The 24,551-nt window shown below is 40.9% G+C and overlaps 1 protein-coding gene across 1 annotated transcript in view; it reads right to left on the bottom strand.

Moving 5' to 3' along the window:
- The window catches only part of CUNH11orf80 (chromosome unknown C11orf80 homolog), a 104,519-nt gene that overhangs the window by 34,552 nt on the left and 45,416 nt on the right, over positions 1-24,551 (bottom strand). Inside the window, exons 5-6 of the mRNA XM_052760104.1 lie at positions 22,952-23,061; positions 3,035-3,118 (exon numbers count right to left, since the gene is read on the bottom strand). Of these exons, the coding sequence (XP_052616064.1) occupies positions 3,035-3,118; positions 22,952-23,061 (194 nt within the window). The remainder of the gene's footprint in view (positions 1-3,034; positions 3,119-22,951; positions 23,062-24,551) is intronic.

Here is a 24,551-nt window from a genome sequence, read left to right as displayed (position 1 = left end):
CACATCCAAATCCTACTTAAAAATTGGAAATTCTTTAACTGAAGCAATATAGCTGATTAAAAAAAAAAAAGCAATGAAATAACACCAGATGATAAACCTCAATGCAGTAACATAAGAAACAGAAATGACTAAGACACTATAACGCCTCCAAAATTTCTAATCCTATAAAATTTTGTCTAAGGAAAGTGAGGTAGATGAAATCCCAAACAGAATGATTGTAAGTGCTCAAAGACACAGAGGAATGAAATAAGGACAGCAATGGATGACATAAAAGAGGAATTCCACAAAAAGAAACACTGAAGGAAAACAAGCCGAAACACTGGATAGAAAAAACCATAGTAAGTCCAATAAAAGAACTCTGGAAAGTCTCTTCAACATAATGTGTTGTGGAGAGAACAAAATATCTGCACTTGAAGACAAAGTGGAGGAACTGAACAATTCAACAAGGACAGAGGTAAAAGAAGAAGAGAATACCATCAAATAGCCAGCCAGCCAGCCAGCCAGCCAGCCAGCCAGCCAGCCAGCCACACACACACACGCACACACACACACACACACACACGCACACACGCACACACGCACACACGCACACACGCACACACACACACGCACGCACAGCACACACACACACACACACACACACACGCACACACACACACAGCACACACACACACACACACGCACACACACACACGTACGCACACACACGCACACACACACACGCACACACACACACACACGCACACACACACACGCACACACACACACGTACGCACACACACGCACACACACACACGCACACACACACACACACACGCACACACACACACGCACACACACACGCACACACACACACGCACACACGCACACACACACAGCACACACACACACACGCACACAGCACACACACACACACAGCACACACACACACACACGCACACACGCACACACACACGCACACGCACGCACACACACACGCACACACACACACACACGCACACACACACGCACACGCACGCGCACGCACACAGCACACACACACACACACACACACACAGCACACACACACACACACGCACACACGCACACACGCACACACACACACACACACACACGCACACACACAGCACACACGCACACACACACACACACGCACACGCACACGCACACAGCACACACGCACACACGCACACACACGCACACACAAACCACATCTGAATAACAGTTAAGCAATAGAAGAATAGGAAAAACAAATACTACAAAATCAATGAAATGGCAGGAATCAATACACATCTCTCATTAATAACTCTGAATATTAATGGCTTCAATTTCCCCCCAAAAGGAAAAGACTAGTAGATTGGGTCAAAAACTAGGAAAGATTTACTTGTTGGCTCCAAAAACTCCATGTCAAAAGACAGATACTACACCCTTAAGTTGAAGGACAGAAAAGGTGCTCCAAGTAAATGGACTTAGGAAACAAACAGGTGTTGCTGCTCTAATATCTGACTAAACAGACTTCAAACAAAAACTAGTGAGAAAGCTGGGCGGTGGTGGCGCACGCCTTTAATCCCAGCACTCAGGAGGCAGAGCCAGGCGGATCTCTGTGAGTTCGAGGCCAGCCTGGGCTACCAAGTGAGTTCCAGGAAAGGCGCAAAGCTACACAGAGAAACCCTGTCTCGAAAAACCAAAACCAAAACCAAAAAAAAAAAAAGAAAAGAAAAGAAATCAGGAGCAATCTCAAGTGACAAACACCTTACACAAGGAGAGAAAGAACAAGCTCCGCGTCAACAGAAGGAAAGAAGTCACTTATGATCAGGGTAGACACTAACTACATGAAAACAAAAAATCCTCACAGTTGGGTCTTTGAGAAGATAAACAAGACATAAAGCCCTAGCCAAACTAGCCAACAGAGAAGTGTAGGTGGGAATGTAGGCTGAAGATGGATGCCCAATGTTACAAAAGGACTTTGGATGACTGTCCAGACAGCCAGCTGTCTCTGTCATTTCTAGAAAGGTGGAAGTTGCTTGCAATTAACTTCTATTTACTCAGATAATATTGTATCCTTCTGGGGTCTTTGATGGAGTTAAAGACTAGATAGTTATAATTATAGTTTTCCTTAGTCATGATAAAAGATAAATTAGATATAAAACTTTAGACTCACAAAATAGGATGACGATAGAATATTTTATTTAAATTTGCCAAACACAAATAGAATAGATATTGTAACTATAATTCTTACTTGATAATGTTTTGTTATATGTAGTTTTACTATGTTAAAATGAAAACCTTCCTTTTTGATTAGACAGAAAAGGGGGAAATGCTGTGGGATGGTCTTTCTGTATGCTGTGAATATGTGTTGCTACCATGGTTAATAAAGAAGCTGGTCTGGCCTATGGCAAGACATGTTATAGCCAGGCAGGAAATCCAAGCAAAGATATAGGGAGAAGAAAGGCAGAGTAAGGGAAGACACTGTGGGCCACTGGGGGAGCAAGATGTAATGGAACACAGGTAAAGCCACGAGACACATGGAAATATATAAATAGAAATGGGTTAATTTAAGATAAAAGAGCTAGTAAGCAATAGCCTGAGCCATAGACCAAACAGTTTGTAATTAATATAAGCCTCTGTGTGTTTATTTGGGATTGAGTAGCTACAGGACACAGGAAAACTTCTGGCTACAGAGAAGACTCAAATGAATAAAACTAGAGATTAAAAAGGGAACTATTACAACAAATGCCTATGCAATTTAGAGAATTATTAGGTCTTATCTTAAAAAAAAGTATGTTCTTCTAAACTAGAAAACCTAAAGCTCATGATCTACCAAAATTAAACCAAGGTGAGCCCAGCATGGGGGTGCATACCTTTGATTCCATATTCAGGAGGCAGAGGCAGGCAGACTTTTGAGTTCTAGGCCAGCCTGGTCTACATAACAAGATCTAGACCAGTCAGGGCTCCTCAGTGAGGTTCTTGTTTTGTTTTTGTTTTAAAGAAACTATAGATAAATTGATTCTATTTAAAGAATGAACAACTTCACCTTGTGATGAACTATGATGATTTTTCGTAAAAAATGCTTTATAACCAGACAGTCTGTCATCAAACTTCGAGGACTTTCATCAACCTGTAACAAGTAAACACAGTCTGTAACTCCATATATATAAACCCAACAGCACAAATAAGTTAAATAGGCATTTCTTCCTATAACTCCAATGGAAGCCCACAACTCCAATGGAAGCCCTTGCTCTACCAGAGGCTAAGCCGGCAGCCAGAACCCCACGTAAATGCCCTCCGCCAACTCTCTCAGTCCCTGCCCAGCCCACCCCCAATCAGCCCTCCTCTCCTTGTTACAACATCCTGACTCCCAGAGGACCCTCGGCTGGACTAAAGGACATATCGGCTGCCAGAACTTTAGCCCCCAATTTAGGTGGAAACTCCCTGCTTGACCAGAGGCCACCCCAGTCACCTGAAGTCCAGCCTCCAGCTTGGGTGGAGACTGACCTACTCAACCCCAGGACACTCCTGCAAGAAGACCAGAGAGGAAACAGAAACCAAGGGAAGAAAACAGCCATCCAACAAAGGCAAACTGGGAAATTGGCACCTAGACCTATAAACACCTCAGATCAAGATGCCTAGATGCCAGTGTAAGAATACAATTGACAACAGCTGGGGCAATATGTCACCACCACAGCCCAGCTATCCTACTACAGCAAGCTTGAATATTCCAACACAGCTGAAACATAAGGAAACAATCTTAAAACCAACTTTATGAAGATGATAAAGGTCCTTAAAGAGGAAATTAATAAATCCCTTTAAACATGGAGGAAAAGACAAAAATTTGGATAAAAGTGAATAAATTATTTGAGGAAAGCCAAGAAAAAACTAACAGTTGAAGGAAATGAATAAAACTGTTTAAGACCTGAAACTGGAAATAGAAGCAATAAAGACAATACAAACAGGGAATTCTGGAAATGGAAAATCTAGGTAAGTGAACAGGAACTACAGACATCATCACTACAGCAAACATCACCAACAGAATACAAGAGATGGAAGAGAGAATCTTGGGCATTGAAGATACCATAGAAAAAATAGATACATCAGTCAAAGAAAATGTTAAATCTAAAAAATTCCTGACCTAAAACATCCAGGAAATCTGGGACACTATGAAAAGACTAAACCTAAGAATAGTAGGAATAGAAGAAGAATCCCAGCTCAAAGGCCCAGAAAATATTTTTACAAAATCATATAAGAAAATTTTCCTAACCTGAAGAAGGACATGCCTATGTACTTATAAAGGTACAAGAAGCATACAGAAGACAACAAATTGGACCAGAATAGAAAGGCCCCTCATTGCATACTAATCAAAACACTAAACATACAGAACAAAGAAAGAGTATTAAAAGCTGCAAGGGAAAAAGGCCAAGTAACATATAAAGGCAGAGCTATTAGTATTATCCTGACTTCTCAATGGAGATTCTAAGAGCTAGAAGGGCCAAGACAGATGTCCCATGGACTCCAGGAGACCACAGATGTCAGTCCAGACTACTATACCCAGAAAAACTTCCAATCACCATAGATGGGGGAAATAATACATTCCATGATAAAGTCAAATTTAAACAATATCTATCCACAAATCCAGCCCTACAGAAGGCACTAGAAGGAAAACTCAGACTCAAGGAGGTTAACTACACACATGAAAACACAGGAAATAATCTCACACTAGCAAAATCAAAAGAAGGGATGCGCACGCGCATATACTACCACCACTACCACCACCACCAACAACAACAAAATAACAGAAATAACAATCATCATTGGTCATTGATATCTCTCAGTATCAATGGACTCAATTCTCCAATAAAAAGACACAGACTAACAGAATAGATGTGAAAACAGAATCCATCCTACATACAAGAAACACACTTCAACATCAAAGATGGACATTACCTCAGAGTAAAGGGTTGGAAAAAGATTTTCAAAGCAAATGGAAGCAAGTTGGTGTAGCCATTCTAATATCTAACAAAATAGACTTCAAACCAAAAATAATAAAAATAGATGGGAAAGGAAAAATCTACCAAAATGATCTTTCAATTCCTAATATCCATGCCCCCAATGCAAGGGCACCTACATTTGTAAAGGAAACACTATTAAAGTTTAAATCACACTTAGACCCTCATACATGGATAGTGAGAGACTTCAATATCTTACTCATCAATGGACAGGTCATCCAGACAAAAACTAAACAGAGAAATAATGGAGCTAACAGACATTATGAACCAAATGGGCCTATCAGAATCTACAGAGCATTCCACCCAAACACAAAAGAATACACCTTCTTCTCAGCACTTCATGGAACATTCTCCAAAATTGACCACATACTTGGTAACAAAGCAAGTCTCAACAGATACAAGAAAATTGAAATAAACCCTGCATCCTATCAGACCACCATGGATTAAAGTTGGATTTCATCAACAACAGAAACAACAGAAAGTCTACAAACTCATGGAAACTGAACAAATCTCTACTGAATGAACACTGGGTCAAAGCAGAAAGAAAGGAAGAAATTAAAATCTTCCTAGAAATCAATGAAAATGAATGCACAACACACCCAAATTTACGGGACACAACGAAAGCAGTGTTAAGAGGAAAGTTCATAGCACTAAGTGCCTACATAAAGAAATTGGAGAAATCTCATAGTAGCAATTTAACAAACCCTTATCCAAACTAACTAAAAGACACAGAGAGGATATCCAAATTAACAAAATCAGAAACTAAAAGGGGACATAACAACAGACTCTGAGGAAATCCAAAGAATCATTGCGTCATATTTAAAAACATGTTCTCTGGGAGGTGGGAGAAGGGACTGGGAGGAGTTGAGGGAGGGGAAACCTGCAGTTGGGATATAATGTATGAGAGAAGAATAGAAGTTTTTTTTAAAGGGAAAAACAAAACTGAAAACCTGTATTCCACAAAATTGAAAAATCCAAAAGAAATGGATAATTTTCTCAATAGATATTACTTACCAAAGTTAAACCAAGATCATATAAACAATTTAAACAGATCTGTAACCCCTAAGGAAATAGAAGCAGTCATTAAAAGTCTCCTAACAACAGCAACAAAAAAACCCCACAACCAGACAATTTTAGTGCACAATTCTATCAAACTTTCAAAGCAGAGCAAATGCCAATACTTCTCAAGTTATTACACAAAACAGAAACAGAAGGAACAATGTCAAATTCATTTTATCAGGCCGCAGTCACCCTGATACCCAAACCACACAAAGATTCAACAAAGAATGAGAATTATAGACCAATTTCCCTCATGAACATAGATGTAAAAAAAAAAACAAACAAAAAACACCTCAATGCTCAATAAAATACTTGCAAATAAAATCCAAGAACATATCAAAAAGATCATCCACAATGATCAAGTAGGCTTCATCCCAGAGATCCAGGGATGGTTCAACATATGAAAATCAATCACTGTGCCGGGCGGTGGTGGCGCACGCCTTTAATCCCAGCACTCGGGAGGCAGAGCCAGGCGGATCTCTGTGAGTTCAAGGCCAGCCTGGACTACCAAGTGAGTTCCAGGAAAGGCGCAAAGCTACACAGAGAAACCCTGTCTCAAAAAACCGAAGGGAAAAAAAAAAGAAAATCAATCACTGTAATCCACCATATAAACAAATTTAAAGAAAAAAAAACACATGATCATCTCATTAGATGCTGAAAAAGCCTTTGACAAAATCCAACACCTCTTCACGATAAAAGTCTTGGGAAGATCAGGGATAAAAGGACATACCTAACATAATAAAGGCAATTTACAGCAAGCTGACAACCAACATAAAAAAAAAAACCAAAAAACAAAAAAACGGAGAGAAACTCAAAGCAATTCCACTAAAATCAAGGACCAGACGAGGCTGTCCACTCTCTCCATATCTATTCAATATAGTACCTGAAGTTCTAGCTGAAGCAATAAGACAAATGAAGGAGATCAAGGGAATACAAATTGGAAAGGAAGAAATCAAAGTATTGTTATTTGCAGATGATATGATAGTATACATAAGTGTGGTAGTTTGAATAGATACGGCCCCCATAGACTCATGTGTTTGAATGCTTGGCCTATAGGAAATAGCACTATTAGGAGGTATTGCCTTATTGGAGTAGGTGTGGCCTTGTTGGAGGAAGTGTGTCACTATGGAAGTGGGCTTTGAGTTCTCATACAGGCTCAAGCCACGCCCAGTGTGACCATTCACTTCCTGTTACCTGCAGATCAAGATGTAGAACTCTTAGCTACCTCTCCAGCACCACGTCTGCTTGCATGCTGCCTTGCTTCCCACCATGACAATAATGGACTAAACCTCTGAGACTGTAAGCCAGTCTCAAATGTTTTCCTTCATTAGAGTTGCCATGGTCATGTCGTCTCCTCATAGCACTAGAAAACCTAAGACAATAAGTGACCCCAAAAATTCTACCAGGGAACTCCTGCAGCTGACAAACACCTATAGTGAAGTTGCTGGATACAAGATTAACTAAAAAGAAAAAAATCAGAGCCAGGCTGTGGTGGCACATGCCTTTAATACCAGCACTCGGGAGGCAGAGCCAAGAGGATCCCTGTGAGTTCAAGGCCAGCCAGGAAAGGCACCAAAACTACAGAGAAACTCTGTCTCGAAAAACAAAAAAAAGAGAAAAAAGAAAAATATCAGTAGCCTTTCTATACACAGATGACAAAAGAACCAAGAAATCAGGGAAACAACATCCTTCACAATAACCACAAATAATATAAAATATCTTGGGGTAACTCTAACCAAGCAAGTGAAAGACTCGTATGACAAGAACTTCAAGTCCTTGAAGAAAGAAACTGAAGAAGATATCAGAAGATAGAAAGATCTCCCATGCTCATAGATCAGAAGGATTAACAATAGTAAAATGGCCATCCTACCAAAAGCAATCTACAGGTTGAACACAATTCCCATCAAAATTCCAACCCAATTCTATACAGACCTTGAAAGAACAATACTCAACTTCATATGAAAACAAACAAACAAACAAACAAATCAGGATAGCTAAAACAATCCTGTACAATAAAAGAACTTCCAGAGGTATCACCATCCTTGATTTCAAGCTATACTACAGAGCTATAATAATAAAAACTGTGGGTCTGGAGAGGTGGCTTAGTGATTAAGAGCACTGACTGCTCTTCCAGAGGACCTGGGTTCAATTCCCAGCACCCACATGGCAGCTCACAACGGTCTGTAACTCCAGTCTCAGGGGACCCGACAAAAATATAGTCATAAAAACTGCATAGTATTAGCATACAATCAGACAGGTTGATCAATGAAATTAAATCAAAGAACCAGATGTAAAGCCGCACACCCATGGACACCTGATTTTTGATAAAGAAGCCAGAAATACACAGTGGAAAAAAGAAACATCTTCAGCAAATGGTGTTGGTCTAACTGGTAGTCAGCATGTAGAAGGATGCAAATAGATCCATATCTATCACCTTGTACAAAACTCAAGTCGAAGTGAATCAAAGACCTCAACATAAAACCAGATACACTGAACCTAAGAGAAAAAAAAGTCAGGAATAGCCTTGAACACATTGGCACAGGAGATAACTTCCTGAACAGAACACCAATTGTGTGGGCATTAAGATCAACAATTATAAATGGGACCTCACGAAACTGAAAAGCTTCTGTAAAGCAAAGGACACCATCAATAGGACAAAATGGCAGCCTACAGAATGGGAAAAGATTTTTACCAACAACATATCCAGCAGAGGGCTAATATCCAAAATACATAAAGAACTCAAGAAACTAGATATCAAAAAAACAAATAAACCAATTAAAAACTGGGGTACAAATCGAAACAGAATTCTCAACAGAGGAATCTCAAATGGATGAGAAATGCTTAAAGAAATGTTCAACATTCTTAGCCATCAGGGAAATGCAAATCAAAACTACTTTGAGATCCCATCTTACATCTGTCAGAATGGCTAAGATAAAAAACACGAGTGACAGCTCATGCTGGAGAGGATGTGGATCAAGGGGAACACTCCTCCATTGCTGGTGGGAGTGCAAACTTGTACAGCCACTATGGAAATTAATATGATGGTTCCTCAGAAAATTGGGAATGGATCTACCTCAAGACCCAGCTATACTACTCCTGGGCATATAGGATGTTCCATCCTACCACAAGGACACTTGCTCAATTATGTTCATAACAGCTTTATTCATAATAGCCAGAAACTGGAAACAACCCTAGATGTCCCTCAAAGGATAAAGAAAATGTGGTACATTTATGCAATGGAGTATTGCTCAGCTGTTAAAAACAATGACATCATGAATTTTGCAGGCAAATGGATGGAACTAGAAAAAAAAATCCTAAATGAGGTAACCCAGACTCAAAAAGACAAACATGAGCTGGGTGGTGGTGGCGCACGCCTTTAATCCCAGCACTCAGGAGGCAGAGCCAGGCGGATCTCTGTGAGTTCGAGGCCAGCCTGGACTACCAAGCGAGTTCCAGGAAAAGGCTCAAAGCTACACAGAGAAACCCTGTCTCGAAAAAACCAAAAAAAAAAAAAAAAAAAAAAGACAAACATGATATGTACTCACTTATAAGTGGACATTAACTGTTAAGTAAATGATAATCATGCCACAATCCACAGACCCAGAGAGACTAAATAACAAGGAGGGCTCAAGGGGGATACATGATCTCCCTGGGAAGGGGAAATAGAATAGATTTTGCAGAATAGAATGGGGTTAGGTGGGGATGGAAACAGGAGGGATCAGGCATAGGAGGAGGGATGGAGGGAGAGACGACTGGAATTGAGGGGTGATATAGAAACTTAGTGCAGTGGAAACTCCCTGAAACTTATGAGAGTGACCCTAGCGAAGAGGTAATGGGGATATGGAGCCTGACCAGCCATCTTCTATAATCAGGCAAGGCTCCCAGCGGTGGAATTGGGACATCAACCCAGTCACAAAACTTTGGACCTACAATCTGTCCTGCCTGTAAAATGTGCTAAGGTAAGATCGGTGTCCAGCCCAAATGTCATCAGAGAGGCATCATCCAGCAACTGATGGGAGCAGATGTAGAGACCCACATCCAAACACTAGGGGGAACCAGGGGAACCCCACAGAAGAGAGGGAGGAAGGATTATAGGAGCCAGAAGGGTCAAGGAAACCATGAGAACACAACCCACAGAATCAACTAAGCAGGGTTCACAGGGACTCATAGAGACAGAAGCAACAATCATGGACCCTGTATGGGTTTGAGTTAGGTCCTCTGCACATATGTTATGGTTGTGTAGCTTAGTGTTCTGGTGGGACTCCTAACAGTGGATGAAGGGCTCTAGCCCAAGCATGGCAAACATGGCTCTGGCAGGTCTTGTCCTTCCCTCTCTTCTGCCTTGCTAAACCATTAGATTAGCTAAAGTTAGCCACCAAGGTCCATTCCCTTAGTTGGCCACTACCTCCTCCTGAGGCCAACTACCAAGGGTCCATCTATCAAATGTATTGAAGTCCAGCAATCAAAAACACCTTTTGGCTACCCGAATTAACATGCCCAATCAAAATTAACCAATTCATCCTAACACAGAGTTTCCCCTTTTCCCATTATAAACTCATTTGCCTATGGGCCACATCTGACTCCTTTCTATCCAGAGGCAGTCCTTTGTCCCTCTGGGGCAAATATTCCTTCCTCCTCTCCCTTGTTCCCTTCCCCTTCTTCCTAGTCCTGTCTTCTGTCTTTGTCTCTTATTCCCTACCCTTTTTCCCTCTGGGGCAAATCAATCTCCTTTGTGCTGAGAACTTGATCTTGGGGTATCCTGTGCCTACATAGGTCCTTTCAGTGGGAATGGGGGATGTCTTTGACTCTTTTGCCTGTACTTGGAACCCTTTTCCTCCTACTGAGCTGCCTTGTCCAGCCTTGATATGAGGGTTTGTGCCTAGTCTTATTGTAACTTGTTATGCCGTATTTGGTTGATATCCCTGGGAGGCCTGCCCTTTCTTTGAAAGGAAATAGAGGAGGAGTGGATCTGGGGGAGAGGGAAAAGTGAGAGGGGAACTGGAAGGAGTGGAGGGAGAGGAAACTGAGGTCAAGATGTAATACATGAGAGAAGAATTTTTAAAAAGTTAATTTTAAGGACAGTTTTTGGATGGCTATCCATGGAGAAATAATTTGGAAAATGAGAAAAAATAGAATATAGAGAATTGACACAGGCAGTCATGAAACCTACTTCATGAACTTCAAGGGACAGATGAATCAATGGTCAACGTAAACTTACAATGTCAAAACCACTTTTTGGAACATAGCTGAAGTAATTAAGATTGGAGATGAGAAAAGTAATTCTATCTTTACTGTTTAATGTGCTTTGGGATGATCTGTATTAAGAAGCTGAAGGGAAGGGCTGGGGAGATGGGCAGTCAGTAAACTAAGTGCCTTGTAAACATGAGGATGGATGTTCTATAGCAGTTTCCTGGAGACTGAAACTGCATGGAGTAAGATTGTACAGGGAAGCTCCTTAAGACAGAGGTAAACAACTCAAAATAGCTCCAGGAAGTCCCTGAAACTGATTAGATGCACTAGGTTCCTTTCTCCCCAAGAATAGACAAAGACTACTGAGGGTCACCCTCGGACTAGCACAGCCATCTGGGAAATCAGAGACCAGCCAAGCATTCTGAAAGAAACAGAAACCAGCTGAGCTGCCTGGGAGAGGTTTAGGATAACTGAGCCACCTGGTAAGGACACTCTCCAACCAGTTAAGCTGCCTACAGGCTGTGCTAAGAGCTCCAAGTTTCCAGTTTTTTTTTTAGCTGTCACCCATGTTAGGGTAGGCTTTGGTGATGTGACTGTTTTTGAGTCATTTCTGCTCCTGTAAATAACCCCTTGCTCATATTTCTGTAAGTAACCCCAATAAAACTCATTGGTTCACCAAGGTTGGACTTTTATGGTATCCTTACTTGGGTCTGTTCTGGATTCCCTGTCTGGTGTGAGTAGATGTTTGTGTATTGCATCTCTCCATGAAAAGCCTGTCATACAACATAATTGGTGGCCAATAGGGACATGATAAAACTAAATATGAGTTAGAGAAGAGTGAATTTATAGTCCTGGCTATGGGTAGCAAAAGGGCATCTATGATAGAATGCTGTGGGATATCTTTCTGTATGCTGTGAATATGTGTTACTCCCATTGGCTAATAAATAAAGTTGCATTGGTCTATGGCAGGGCAGGATGGAGCCAGGTGGGGAAATCCAAGAGAGAGTGAAAGGAGAAGAGAGTAAAGGGAGACACAAAACCGCCATCCAAGGAGCAACATGTAATAGGACACAGGTAAAGCCATGGAACATAGATTAATACATAGATTAATAGTTATGAGTTGAGTTAAGTTATAAGAGCTAGCTAATAAGAAGCCTGAGCTGTAGGCCATACAGTTTGTAAATAATATAAACCTCTGCGTGTTTACTTGGGACCAAGCAGCTGCGGTACTTGGGTGGGAGAGATTCATCCCAACCATGGGGCTGGGCGGACCTAAGAAACATGGGACCTTGGGGCTTGGTGGGACCAGAGAAACTTCCAGCAACAATAGAACTATACAGGTGAAGACAACCAAGCCTGTCGCGAGGGTAGGTAATTATTCCCCACCCTTGTACATTTTGTAGGGTACACTTCCTGAAAGCAAAGGTTATGCTAGGGGTGGAGATGGTTTGCCCAGCCTGAATGACAACAGCTATGGCTACAGTGCCAACCAAAGGCCAAATCTTGGATACAGAGAACCATCAGGTTCAGCAGAGGTGAACAGGGTCAAGTTCCTCCTTGGCCTTGGATAGAGCTGAGAAGCCTGAGTCAGGTCCACTCAGTTCATCAAGGGAGGAAAAATACAGGGAAGCTCTGTGGAAGAACTCCAGGATATGGAAATGTAATGGCTCACAGAGAATGACTGAGGAGTAAAGAGAGCTAATTAAGTCACTGCCTCCTCTCCCTGCTATTCTATCCAACCTTGATCTGTGGAGGAAGCTATTGATACAAATGGATGGAACCTTTCCATGCTATATTAGACCTTGTTGTGTTCGACTTTAGTATCTTCTTAGTTGTGAACTTTGGGGATGCTCAAGCAGATGACAACAGACTTTCAGAGTGATTCACCAAGGTTATCTTTGTAACCCCACTATTTGTTATGGGTTAGTATTTCAAGATGTTGCCTTGTCTTGTTTGTCTTCTGGAAAAGTTCTGCTATACATATGACATAGTGCTAACCTCTCAGTGCTTTGCTAATTGGAAAGCCATTGAAGAGACATGTGAGTGCACCTAAAGAAGCAAGCATGAGGCATTAGCTCACAAAGAGTAAACAAGGATATTTTGCCAAGGGAGCAACAGATGCTCCCAAAAGCCATAAGGTTGATTAAAACTCCCAGTGCCATGGGTTGGTTACCTCCCTAGGGGCTGTTGGCCGAGGAGCCATGGTTGCTGGTTGCATCCAGAACTGAATGGTAAGAACCTATTGCTGAAGACATTGTACATGTCAGTTGCAGAATTTTGAGAAATGAAGCTAGGACTAGGCCCAAAATGTCACCTTTCCCTGTGAGTTAGCTCTTATAGTGTCAGAAGTTGCTACTAGGGATACTGGGGAGGATTAAGGCCAAACACCCTCCTTAAATGTGGATCCTGCATGCTTCATTATGGAAGTGCCAGGTGAGATGTGCCAGCTAGAGCAAGCGTGGAACAAATGGTAATGGACACAAGCAACTTTCTGATTGGACTTAAGGGTGGAGTGTTGTGTGGCAGTTCCATCCGAGACTGAAACATTCCATAAATAGTAAAGCTGTTGAAAGTCACTCTTAGACAAAATGAACAACCTGAAACAGAAACCAGCTGAGCTGCCTGGGAGAGGTTTAGGATAACACCCCTGGTAAAGACATTCTCCAACCAGTTGAGCTATCTGCAGGCTGTGCAGTGAGCTCCAGGTTTCCAGCTTTTGTGAGGTATCCCCATGCTGTGGTGAGCCTTAGTGATGCAGCTGTTTTTGGGTAATTTCTGTTCCTGTAAGTAATCCCTCACCCACTACTAAGAAGTCTAGGATTTCTTGTGCTTATAAGCAGAGTTGATTAAATAGAAACCTCAGTTCTGCAGTTTACATATCATAGTCACATCCTTCATTTAAAAATGATTACTAGAGCTGGGCAGCGGTAGCACACGCCTTTAATCCCAGCACATAAGAGGCACAGGCAGGAGGATCTCTGTGAGTTTGGGGCCAGCCTGGTTTATAGAGCGAGCTCCAGGATAGTCAGAGCTACACAGAGAAACTCTGTCTCAAAAAAAAATGTTTAGTATAGAATGTTTAAATGGTAGACAAGCAGTGGTATTTTAAAATCATTTTCTGTACTTGATACTTGCAAAACAAGTTCTTGAAACAATTTCAAATCTTTGAACCTTGGTAATTACAGGGTGTATCACAAAGCAGGCTGATTACATCTAACAGTAAGGCAACTAAATAAGTAAAGTTCACCAAACAGATCTAAAAAAGACGCTACAATTAATGATGATGGCTACCATTTACTCAGCACATACTACAGGCCAAGAGTTAAGAGGAAGCAGGAATATTCACATTTTATAAAGAGGATCATGAAACTCTAAGTTAATATATTTGTTTAAATTCACAGGTGGATAAATGGCATCACTGGGATTCAAACCTGTATCTGTCTCCCTCCAGAGCCCATACTCCACTATGTGGTGCTATCTCTCTAAGAATGTCCATTTTTTTGTGAATATAGCAATATGTACTCTACTATTTTTTCATGGAAAATGACAAGTAATGCCTACATGTGACTACTCAATATTATATTTATTTATTCACTCACAAATCACTAATATAACTTATTTGCATATATGGGCCTATAGAAATAAAACAACCTACAAAGTAAAAAGGTCCATAGTTCTAGGAGAAATAAGTAATTCATATGACAATGTAAAAAGTTTTGTAATTTAGATATATAAGATTCTAAAGAAACACAAAACAGGTACTATGTCTAAATCAGATGAGAACACCAAGCAAGTTACATCAGGTCCACAGAGAATAGTATATTGTTCCCTTTAAGAGCTGGTCACAGGCTGGAGGAGGCTGCACTCTGCTATGGTTGGTAAAGGATCCTAAGATGTGTAGGATGTAAACTTGCCCAAAAGCCATACACTGGGTAGCTTTAGGAGAGATCATACCCTGAAACCAAAAGACAATTGTAAACTCCCTGAATATCTGGAATGAGACACTCCACTCTTGCTGACTACTCTGAGAAATCACCAGTGATTGACTGGGCTTAATACAGGCCAATGTGGCCAAGGCCAGCTTGGTAAACGGTTTTGAAAAGATGTTTAATGCCCTGAAGATTTCTGTGCCCAGAGATAAATATACTATCCTGGTAGACACTGAAGGAAAAGAGGATGGGCAGAGCTGTGCCAAGTTAATGTGTGAATTGAAGGCCATGATCCAGGAATATGAGAAGTAGCTTGAAAAAGTGAAGAATATAATTCTTCTAATTGGGTGGTCATAAGTCTTCTCAGAAATCAAGTTAGACAAGAAATATCCCTATTTGGCTTGCCAGCAGGAGACAGGAACAGACAGACAGTAAAGCCTTTTACACATGTTTGTCAGAACCTCAATACCCCAGGTCTGGCCTTACTTAAGGGCTATTATGAAAAACAGATACTTCCAGCCCTGGGGAACAGAAACTACTGTTTAGCGGAGTGTGGTGGCATACTTCTGTAATACCAGTACTGGGAAGGTGGGGGCAAGAGGATCAGAAGTTCAAGATTATCCTCAAAATTGAGGCCAGTTTGTGCTACATGAGACATTTTTTTTAAAAAAAAATATGTCTGATTATGTACTAGAAGTTCCTTTTTTAAAGTTTTTTTTTTTTACTGGTATATAGTAATTATACATAATGATGTGTTTCACTATGACATCTTCATATAGGTATATGGTGTATTTTGATCATAGTCATCCCCGTTACCATTTCTTATCCCCTTTCGGGCCCCTTCCATTTCCCATCCCTCTTCCATCCCCTAATCCCTCTTCAATGTTCATGTCTTTTAAAAAAGTGAACCAATGAATTTACTAACAGTTATACACAGAAGTATCACAACAAACCACTGCCTATACTACCAAAGAAAATGTCTCTCTCCCTTACCCAACCACCATTAACTACTTATAGATCCTCAGAGAGGAGTGGGACCTTGCGTGCCCTGTTTAGAAGTTTATTTTATTATTTATTTATTTGACTTTTCTTTGTTTTGCTGTTTTTGAAACAGGGTTTCTCTGGAAGGATCTATACTTGGCTGTGCAGTATGCTTTGATCTAGCAAGGAGGAGATCTTTTGCTCCACCCCTTGGCATTGTTATAAAAAGCCCTTTTGAAGAGACAGAAGGAACCAGTGGATTTTGATCCAGGTCCTCCTGAAGCTATCCTGTGTTTCTGTCTGTCTCCTCTCTGCTATCTTTCTATCTAAAAGTTTCTTATTCCTCTCTCCTCCTCATAGGAACCCTTTAAAAGGTGGGAGCTGGCCTCCCACAGATGGCACCAGAACTAGGGACTTACTTGGGTGCAGAGGAAGTAAGTGAGAGTAGGAAAACCCTATGGAAGCAGTTGACATGTACGGTTTTATATGAAAAGGTATTTTATTCTTCAGGAGCAAAAACTGCACATAGAAAAATAAGGCTGTAGCAAGTATCTATCTAGGTTTCTCTCTCTCTCTCTCTCTCTCTCTCTCTCTCTCTCTCTTAATTTCTATCTATTAAATTAGAAAAAAATATAGGGCTTAGGCATAGGAATATTGTGTAAGAAGAAACTTAGGGTAAGAGTAGAATTTCCCTAGTGCTGGACCTGAAAACAGCATCCAGGAACAAGCAGCTACTGTAGATTTAGCAGTCTGAGAAAGAAAAGCTGAAATAGGGCAGGGAAATAGTAAGCAGATTGCTGTGGGATGTTCTGTATGTCAAATTGCTCTGATTGGTCAATAAATAAAACACTGACTGGCCAGTGGCTAGGCAGGAAGTATAGGCGGGACAAGGAGGAGAATAAAGCTGGGAAGTGGAAGGCTGAGTCAGAGACACTGCCAGCCACCACGATGAGAAACAGCATGTAAAGATGCCAGTAAACCAGGAGCCATGTGGCAAGGTATAGATTTATGGAAATGGATTAGTTTAAGATATAAGAACAGTTAGCAAGAAGCCTGGCACGGCCATACAGTTTGTAACCAATATAAGTCTCTGTGTTTACTTGGTTGGGTCTGAGCAGCTGTGGGACTGGCAGGTGAGAGAGATTTGTCCTGACTGTGGGCCAGGCAGGAAAACTCTAGCTACAGCAGATGTTTGTATATCCACTTGTAGAAAGTCTGAAAACTGGGGGAGTTAAGGTAGAATTGCAACAAGTACAGAGGTTCTTGGAGTTTGTAGAGGAACTGTGTCCTTGGTTTTCCAACTATGGGACTTTGGACACAGACTCCTGGGGGAGAATCAGAGTTGAAATGCAAAAATATGATTAGGAATATGGGCCAGAAAGGATTCCCATGGAAGCTTTGGGCCTGTGGGCATTAATTCAGGACAGCTTAGATCTAAGCCTTGAGTGGTGGGGGGAATTTTTCCCTGAGACAGGCATGGGCAAGACAAAACCCTCCATCCCACCAACAGTGCCGCTAGATGAGAACACTTTTACATCATTCAATCAGGGTCAGATCCCTTTGGGCCATGAAGCAGAGTTTAAGGAACAGAAGTCTTGGGATGAGGCAAGGGAGGAACTAAAGGGCTTGAAAAACTTAATAATTTCTCTTTCTCAACAACTGGAAGCTCTTCAGGTCTCTCCTGCCCAGGTCTCTTTTCCTTCTGTAGGGACGGAATTAGACTCACCTGAGGAGTCATCTATCAGAATGGGAAAGCCTCACATAATTTCCCCGGTCTAAAAACCTCCCATAACATGCTAAACCCTGGCTGCCAGCGCTGTGTCTCCCTTTAAGCCAGTATTCAGGAGGCAGCTGGCAGAGAGAAAGAGGTACAAGGCCTTCAAATATTCCCCATAATTGAACAGCCAGACACCCAGGGTAATACAGTGTGAGAGAAACCACAGCTCATAGCAGCTGGGTTTCCTCCTGGAGCCAGGGCTGCTTGAGAGCTGTGGCTCATAGAAGCAGGAAGAACCTTGAGCCCCTGGGGTGAGAGGCAGTTGAGAGTGCTTGGGCCTCAGGACTGGGATTGTAAACGCCTGACCAAAGCTAGCAGCCCAACTCATGCAGTTTCTGTTTGCTAGCTTTCTGAAAGTAGCTCTGTAGCTGCTTAGATACTATGACAACCTCCTTCACCCTAGGGCAGCTCTCCTAGGGAAAGCTAACTGAAAGTGCTCCTGTAATTGAGAGTGAAGTTTCAGTAATGTTTGTTTGAACTTAGTTGATTCAGGGGAACTGCGATGAATTTGGGTAAAGGGACTGCCCCCTGGCCGGTGACCGTCTGCCACTGGGCACACTTCCACCAGCTCCAGAACGGCTAGAAAGACCTGGTGGGGAAGGTGGCTTGGTGGGGTACAACGTCATCCCAAGTGTTACAACCCCCTGGCTGCGGCACTCACCAAATCCTGGGATCAAGGAAGCTGGATACAAAGACTCTAGAGCCACTGATGAATTAGGCTCTGATTTCAAACTTTCAGGGGAACTATAAGACTGTTATTAGAACTGACTTTTCTGAGCTTTTGCAAATCTCAGAAATGAAACAGTTTTGAGTTCGCCTACAATTTTAACTGTGGTGACTCATGATTCATGTATTCTCTGTCTTGTTTGAAGAAAATGTAAATAGTTCTTTAAGAGATCTCTTTTAGATGTTTGCTAAAGTTTGTAAAGTAGTTCTATAGAGAGTTTGCTTTTGAATGTAAGAATTATAAATATGTATAGTAATATTCATGCTAGTTGCAAATATGTCTAGCAATATTCATACTAGAATTATGTTAATCTGTTGATATTGATTAACCATGGTTTGGTGAAGCTAAGGGAATCTAAGTGTGATGCAGTTGCATCAGGAGTTTATTGATTTATTTGATGCATTTTCATCAAGAGTTTATTGAATTGAAAAAGGGCTTGGCACAGCTAAGGCTGTTATAGACATCTTAGACCCATCCAAAAAGGACATTCCATCTTTGTCATCTTCTACTCCTTTACTGGGGAGTGTGGCAGCCATAGGGATTGCTGTGGTTGTTCCAACTACTTGCAAGCTCTTAGTAGGGACCTCAGTCAGAGCCGAGTTAAGCTCTGTACTTCCCCCTGCCAGAGACTGGTAGTCAAGGACAGGCAACGTTCTTCTTGTTAGCTTCCAACCTAAGACAGAGTATACTTGATGGAAAGTGTATCTCAAGGATGGCTAGGGTTGACTAGGGAAGAATGACCTAAAGCAGGCACAGTCTATCTGAGAGGTCTGAGGGGATCTTTATTATATTAAGAAGGGGGAGCTGTAGAGACCCACAGAGGTTTCCTAGTGAGAACTTACTCAGGATCCAAGAATCTGAGCTTGCTTTAACACAGCAGGAGTGCATAAGGGGATGATTTGACCATGGGCGTGATTACTAGGTGTGTAGGAGGTAGCTGCTCCAGCTTTGGCCTGGAAGTACTACCTCTAGTGAGGCTTCTGGTAACTGCCACGCCTGCCTATGACCTTCCCCTGGGGCAGGGCCAAGTTGGGAGCCCTTAAGACCAGAGATCCAGACATGCCAGCTCTCTTGGTTCCTTGAAATCCTGGATGCTGGAGGGCAGACTGAGTCAGAGTTCTCCAGAGAACCCTGTTGAACTGCACCTCATCTCTCCTGGATCCTGTAACCAACCCCTTTACTAGCTGTAAGTTACCCCAAAATAAACCTCCTTTTTTAACTACATGGAGTTGCCTTGATAAATCCCCACATTACAGGTGTTTGGAAGGGTCTATACTTGGCTGTGCAGTATGCTTTGATCTAGCAAGGAGGAGGTCTTTTGCCCCACCCCTTGGCATTGTTATAAAAAGCCCTTTTGAAGAGACAGAAGGGGCCGATGGATTTTGATCCAGGTCTTCCTGAAGCTATCCTGTGTTTCTGTCTGTCCTCTCCACTATCTTTCTATCTAAAAGTTTCTTATTCCTCTCCTCCTCATAGGAACCCTTTAAAAGGTAGGAGCAGGCCTTCCACATTACCCAGACTCATGCAGGGAGTCATATAAACACCAAAGTCACTATCTCTTTTACATAAGACATTTCCCAGAGATTAATTTTCCTCATATGAAAAAGTTAAATAGATCATTAGTATAGTCTTTTCATGGATGTCTCAACTAGTGGTTGCTGTAAATCTTGCTACTCGACCCTACACACACACACACACACACACACACACACACACACACACACCGCCTAAAATCCTACAATGAAATCTTAGGCACTCTCTTATCACTCTCTTAATTTAAATACCTTTTAAATAGCTATATGATAGTAGAGACAGAGATGCAATGGAAATGATGCTTTAAGGAAGTCCTTACTCCTTTGAGGCTAGTACTACCTGGCTACACTATTCTTTTACCTCTCATCTCCAGCACCATCTTTTTCCTGGTCAATAAGCTCACAGATCCCCTTTGTACTTCAAAATCTGATTTTCACATACAAGTACATGGCCAAGAGTTAGGAGTGTAGTGACAGACTGCTCATCCAACATGCTTGAGGCCCTAGGTTCCATACCCAGCATAGCAAAAAGGTTTTATTTGCCTGTCAAGATGATCACACTAAACAACAATTCTTTCCTAATTCCCTGACCTCTTCAATGACCATGACCTTGATTTCCACTCATGTTTAGCTATTTCCATATTAGAACTTATTCTATAAACTTTAAACCAGTTCTAAACCTTCCTATTATTGCAACCTTTTAATATAGTTCCTCATGTTATAGTGACCACAAACCATAAAATTATTTTGTTTCTACATCATAACTATAATTTTGCTACTGTTATGAACTGTAAAGTAAATATCTGGTATGCACTCCCTGTGAAAGGGTCATTTGACGTGAAGGGATCATGACCCACAGGTTGAGAACCACTGCTTTAAACCGAAATGCCTCACTCTAACTGGAAAAGATACACACCAATGTATTATCAGCAACTCCTTGATAAGGCAAATTATATATAATCTAAATATTATATATGTAGTCTAAATATTTGATTTAATCATACTTGTATTTTCTTAGGGAAACAGTTTTGCAATAGGAAAAAAAGAGAATCTTTTTTTATTATCTAATTCTTTCAAGTGTTATAATCTCTTTTTTAAAAAATATTTATTATGTATACAGTGTTCTGTCTCCGTGTATGCCTGCATGCCAGAAGAGGGCACTAGATCTTATTATAGATGGTTGTGAGCCACCATGTGGTTGCTGGGAATTGAACTCAGTACCTCTGGAAGAGCAGCCAGTGCTCTTAACCTCTGAGTCATCTCTCCAACCCTGTGTTATAACCTCTTATGTGTAGAGTTTATCTGATCTAAATTCAAATCTATTTTTCAATATCAAGACCTCTAGACCTGAACCCCTTCTGGTTGGGTTAGGTGTCCTTCCTCTGTGCTAGGACAGCACTCAGTGCTTACCTCATTATGGCATATATCACAATGTTTGGTGATGTTTGTTGACATGTGGGACTTCCTTTATATTCCAAGTTCCTTAAGATCAAATAACATATCCAGAGAATGTGTACCAATAAGACCTAGCTCAGTGTGACTAATTTGAACAGACACGGGCTTCAAAATGAATAAATACTGAACTAGCATTGACCTACATGAATCAGACAGTTTAAGTTCTAATTGTTCCACTTTCTTATGACACTAGGAAAGTCATCCCAATTCTCTGAATCTCAATTTTTTCATCTGTAAAGTGGGGTGATAATCCTTATCCTATCCATTTCATAGAGGTGTCAGAGGTTTAAATATTTGTAAATGTTAGTCATGTGAGTTCTTATTTGTTCAAATTGACTGAATCACATGCTCTCATTTCTTAGCATTGCTTTCCTTGGTTCACTGGAATCACCTTTTTATTGCTTCTTGACATCAGCAGTTTCAGAGCTGACTAACCATTAATTGCTCCAGATTGTTTACTTTTCATTCCCCTAAAGAAGATAAGGCACAGTCAGGGTATCCCAATGTTATGCCTGTTCCTTCCAGAAGGAATGTGCAGTTATTCAATCATGAAGAGATGCTTCCCAGTGCTTCCTGGAAGACTTTGCTTTTTGTTGGTTTTTGAAACCAGTTCTTATATAGATCAAGCCAGCCTAGAATTTGCTATGCTGCTGAGGATGCCTTTGAACTGATCTCTTCCTGCCTCCACCTTCCAAGGCCCTAACTGCCAAGGTGACTATTTTCAGACACAGCACCTTAAAGAGTTAGTGAAGGTATTTTTTCACATGCAAATAGAGAGATCTCTCTTTTACACACACTAAGGAAAGGCCATGTAAGGACTGAGTGACAAGATTTGCAAGCCAGGAAGAGGCCTCACCAGAAAGCAATCCTGAAGGTACCCCAGCCCCTCCCATCACCCTTTCTCCAGAGCTCAGTTGATCCTGGTGCCTTAGTCTCCAGTGTACAGGAATTACAGACGCAAACATCACACATGACCCAGATGGCATCTTGGTCTTGGACTTTCAGCCTCCAGAACTGTGAGAAAATAGATCTTTGCTGCTTAAGCCACCTAGTCTATGGTATTTTGTATGGAAGCCCAGACTAATGCAGCTCCCAAGGTCAATTAACTATCAGCCTCTCAGTAGGACATAGACATCAGCATTTTGGAAGCTCTTAGGTCATCTAATGTCTGCACATCATCTTTATTTTACTTTACCTTCAAACTATGATGGAACCAGGCTTTCTTTCCTGTAATTGTAATTATATAAAAAAATAATAAGTCAAATGATCAGAGTGTATAGAACCACAACAAAACTTGCCTTAAAAATCATCTGGAATGGTGTTCTGCCTGATGTTTCTTGAGAATGGTCACCCTCCTCTGAAGCCCAAGTCAGCTGTGCAGAGAACTGGGGCAGCACAGGTTGTATTTCTATATGAGAAGAAATGTCAACGAATCAGAACAGTAGCTTGGGTAAGCAACAGAATCTGTGGTATATTTATTAAACTGATGAGCCAAGAAGGCCTTCCCCTGATGAAAGATTACCTGCAAAACATAAAGTATGGGAACTGGTCACATATCAGCAAATTGTTTCAATACTTAGAATTACTTTCTAGAGGAAAGATACCTAATCTCATATTTTTAATTTTTTAGATTTGTTAAACCAATCTGAAATTTCAGTTTCCACGAAGTCATGTCCAGTGACAGACATTCTGGCTGATAGTCCTGCATTTTTCAACAAATCAGTTCATTACTTTATAAATACAAGTCCATTAAAGGAACTAATTTAGAGCTGAAAACTGAAAAATTTGAGAACGATTGTTTCAGGCATGTGCTTTTTAAAATATTGCAGTCCTTAACAAACTCAAATTCTCACCAATTTTAAGAATTAACTACTTGATGTTTTGTATGTGTTGACTCAGAGCTGACTTTCCACAGAGCATCTGTGAGCCATGGATTATCCACAACAAAGAGAACACCAACGTAGTACCATCTTTCTTCTCTATTTCCTGAACTTGAATTACAAAAAAAAAAAAAAAAAACGAACAAAAATCCCTCCCATTTTATAAAATACCCCTACTTCTTAGTGCAGGAAGAGTAAAGAATTAAGCCACTGTAACAAGTTAATTCAACTTTAAAAGCATAATAGCGCCGGGCATGGTGGCGCACCCCTTTAATCCCAGCACTTGGGAGGCAGAGGCAGGCGGATCTCTGTGAGTTCGAGGCCAGCCTGGTCTCCAAAGCGAGTTCCAGGAAAGGCGCAAAGCTACACAGAGAAACCCTGTCTCGAAAAAACAAAAAACAAACAAACAAAAAGCATAATAGCAATAAAAACACCTTGAAATAATAGTACAAGTATTCATATTCATATCTAACAGTGCTTTAACTATTAAAAAAAAGTATAGGTTTTCCCAAGATAAAAATCTAGACACCCATCTTGATGGGTAACATTTTTCTTCTCATTGTGTTCTTAAAATCTAATACAGTCACAAAACCCTGGGTAAAATGACAGCAAGGTTATGCTACACTGAAGCTCAGTGACCTTGCAATTGAACCCGGATACTCTGCGTCAGTCTTCAGTTTACCATTGACTGACTGCCTGACTTAGAGAAACCTCCCTTTTCTGATTCAATTACTTTTCTGTGAAATAAGGATCAACTGTTCCTGAATCCTGTGTCTCTTTAAATTAGTAAGATAATATAGAGATGAGGGAAACATCAATGTAGAAGAAAAAGGGTTGTTAAATATCTCTGAATTCTTTAGAATAATCTTATACATTTAAAAGAAGTTGTGTTTAAAAATAAAAATAAATTGTGTACTTTAAAAATGTCTACCTCATCCATCTCATCCTACATACCAAAAAAGAAATGAGCAAGCAAACAAGATATGAATTAAATAGAAAAAGGTGAAAGAATCCGAAG

Source organism: Peromyscus californicus, unplaced genomic scaffold (genome assembly GCF_007827085.1).
Source record: "Peromyscus californicus insignis strain IS unplaced genomic scaffold, ASM782708v3 Scaffold_4__1_contigs__length_199733344, whole genome shotgun sequence".
In the NCBI taxonomy this organism is placed as follows: domain Eukaryota; kingdom Metazoa; phylum Chordata; class Mammalia; order Rodentia; family Cricetidae; genus Peromyscus; species Peromyscus californicus.
This window is presented reverse-complemented; position numbering and strand designations above follow the sequence as displayed.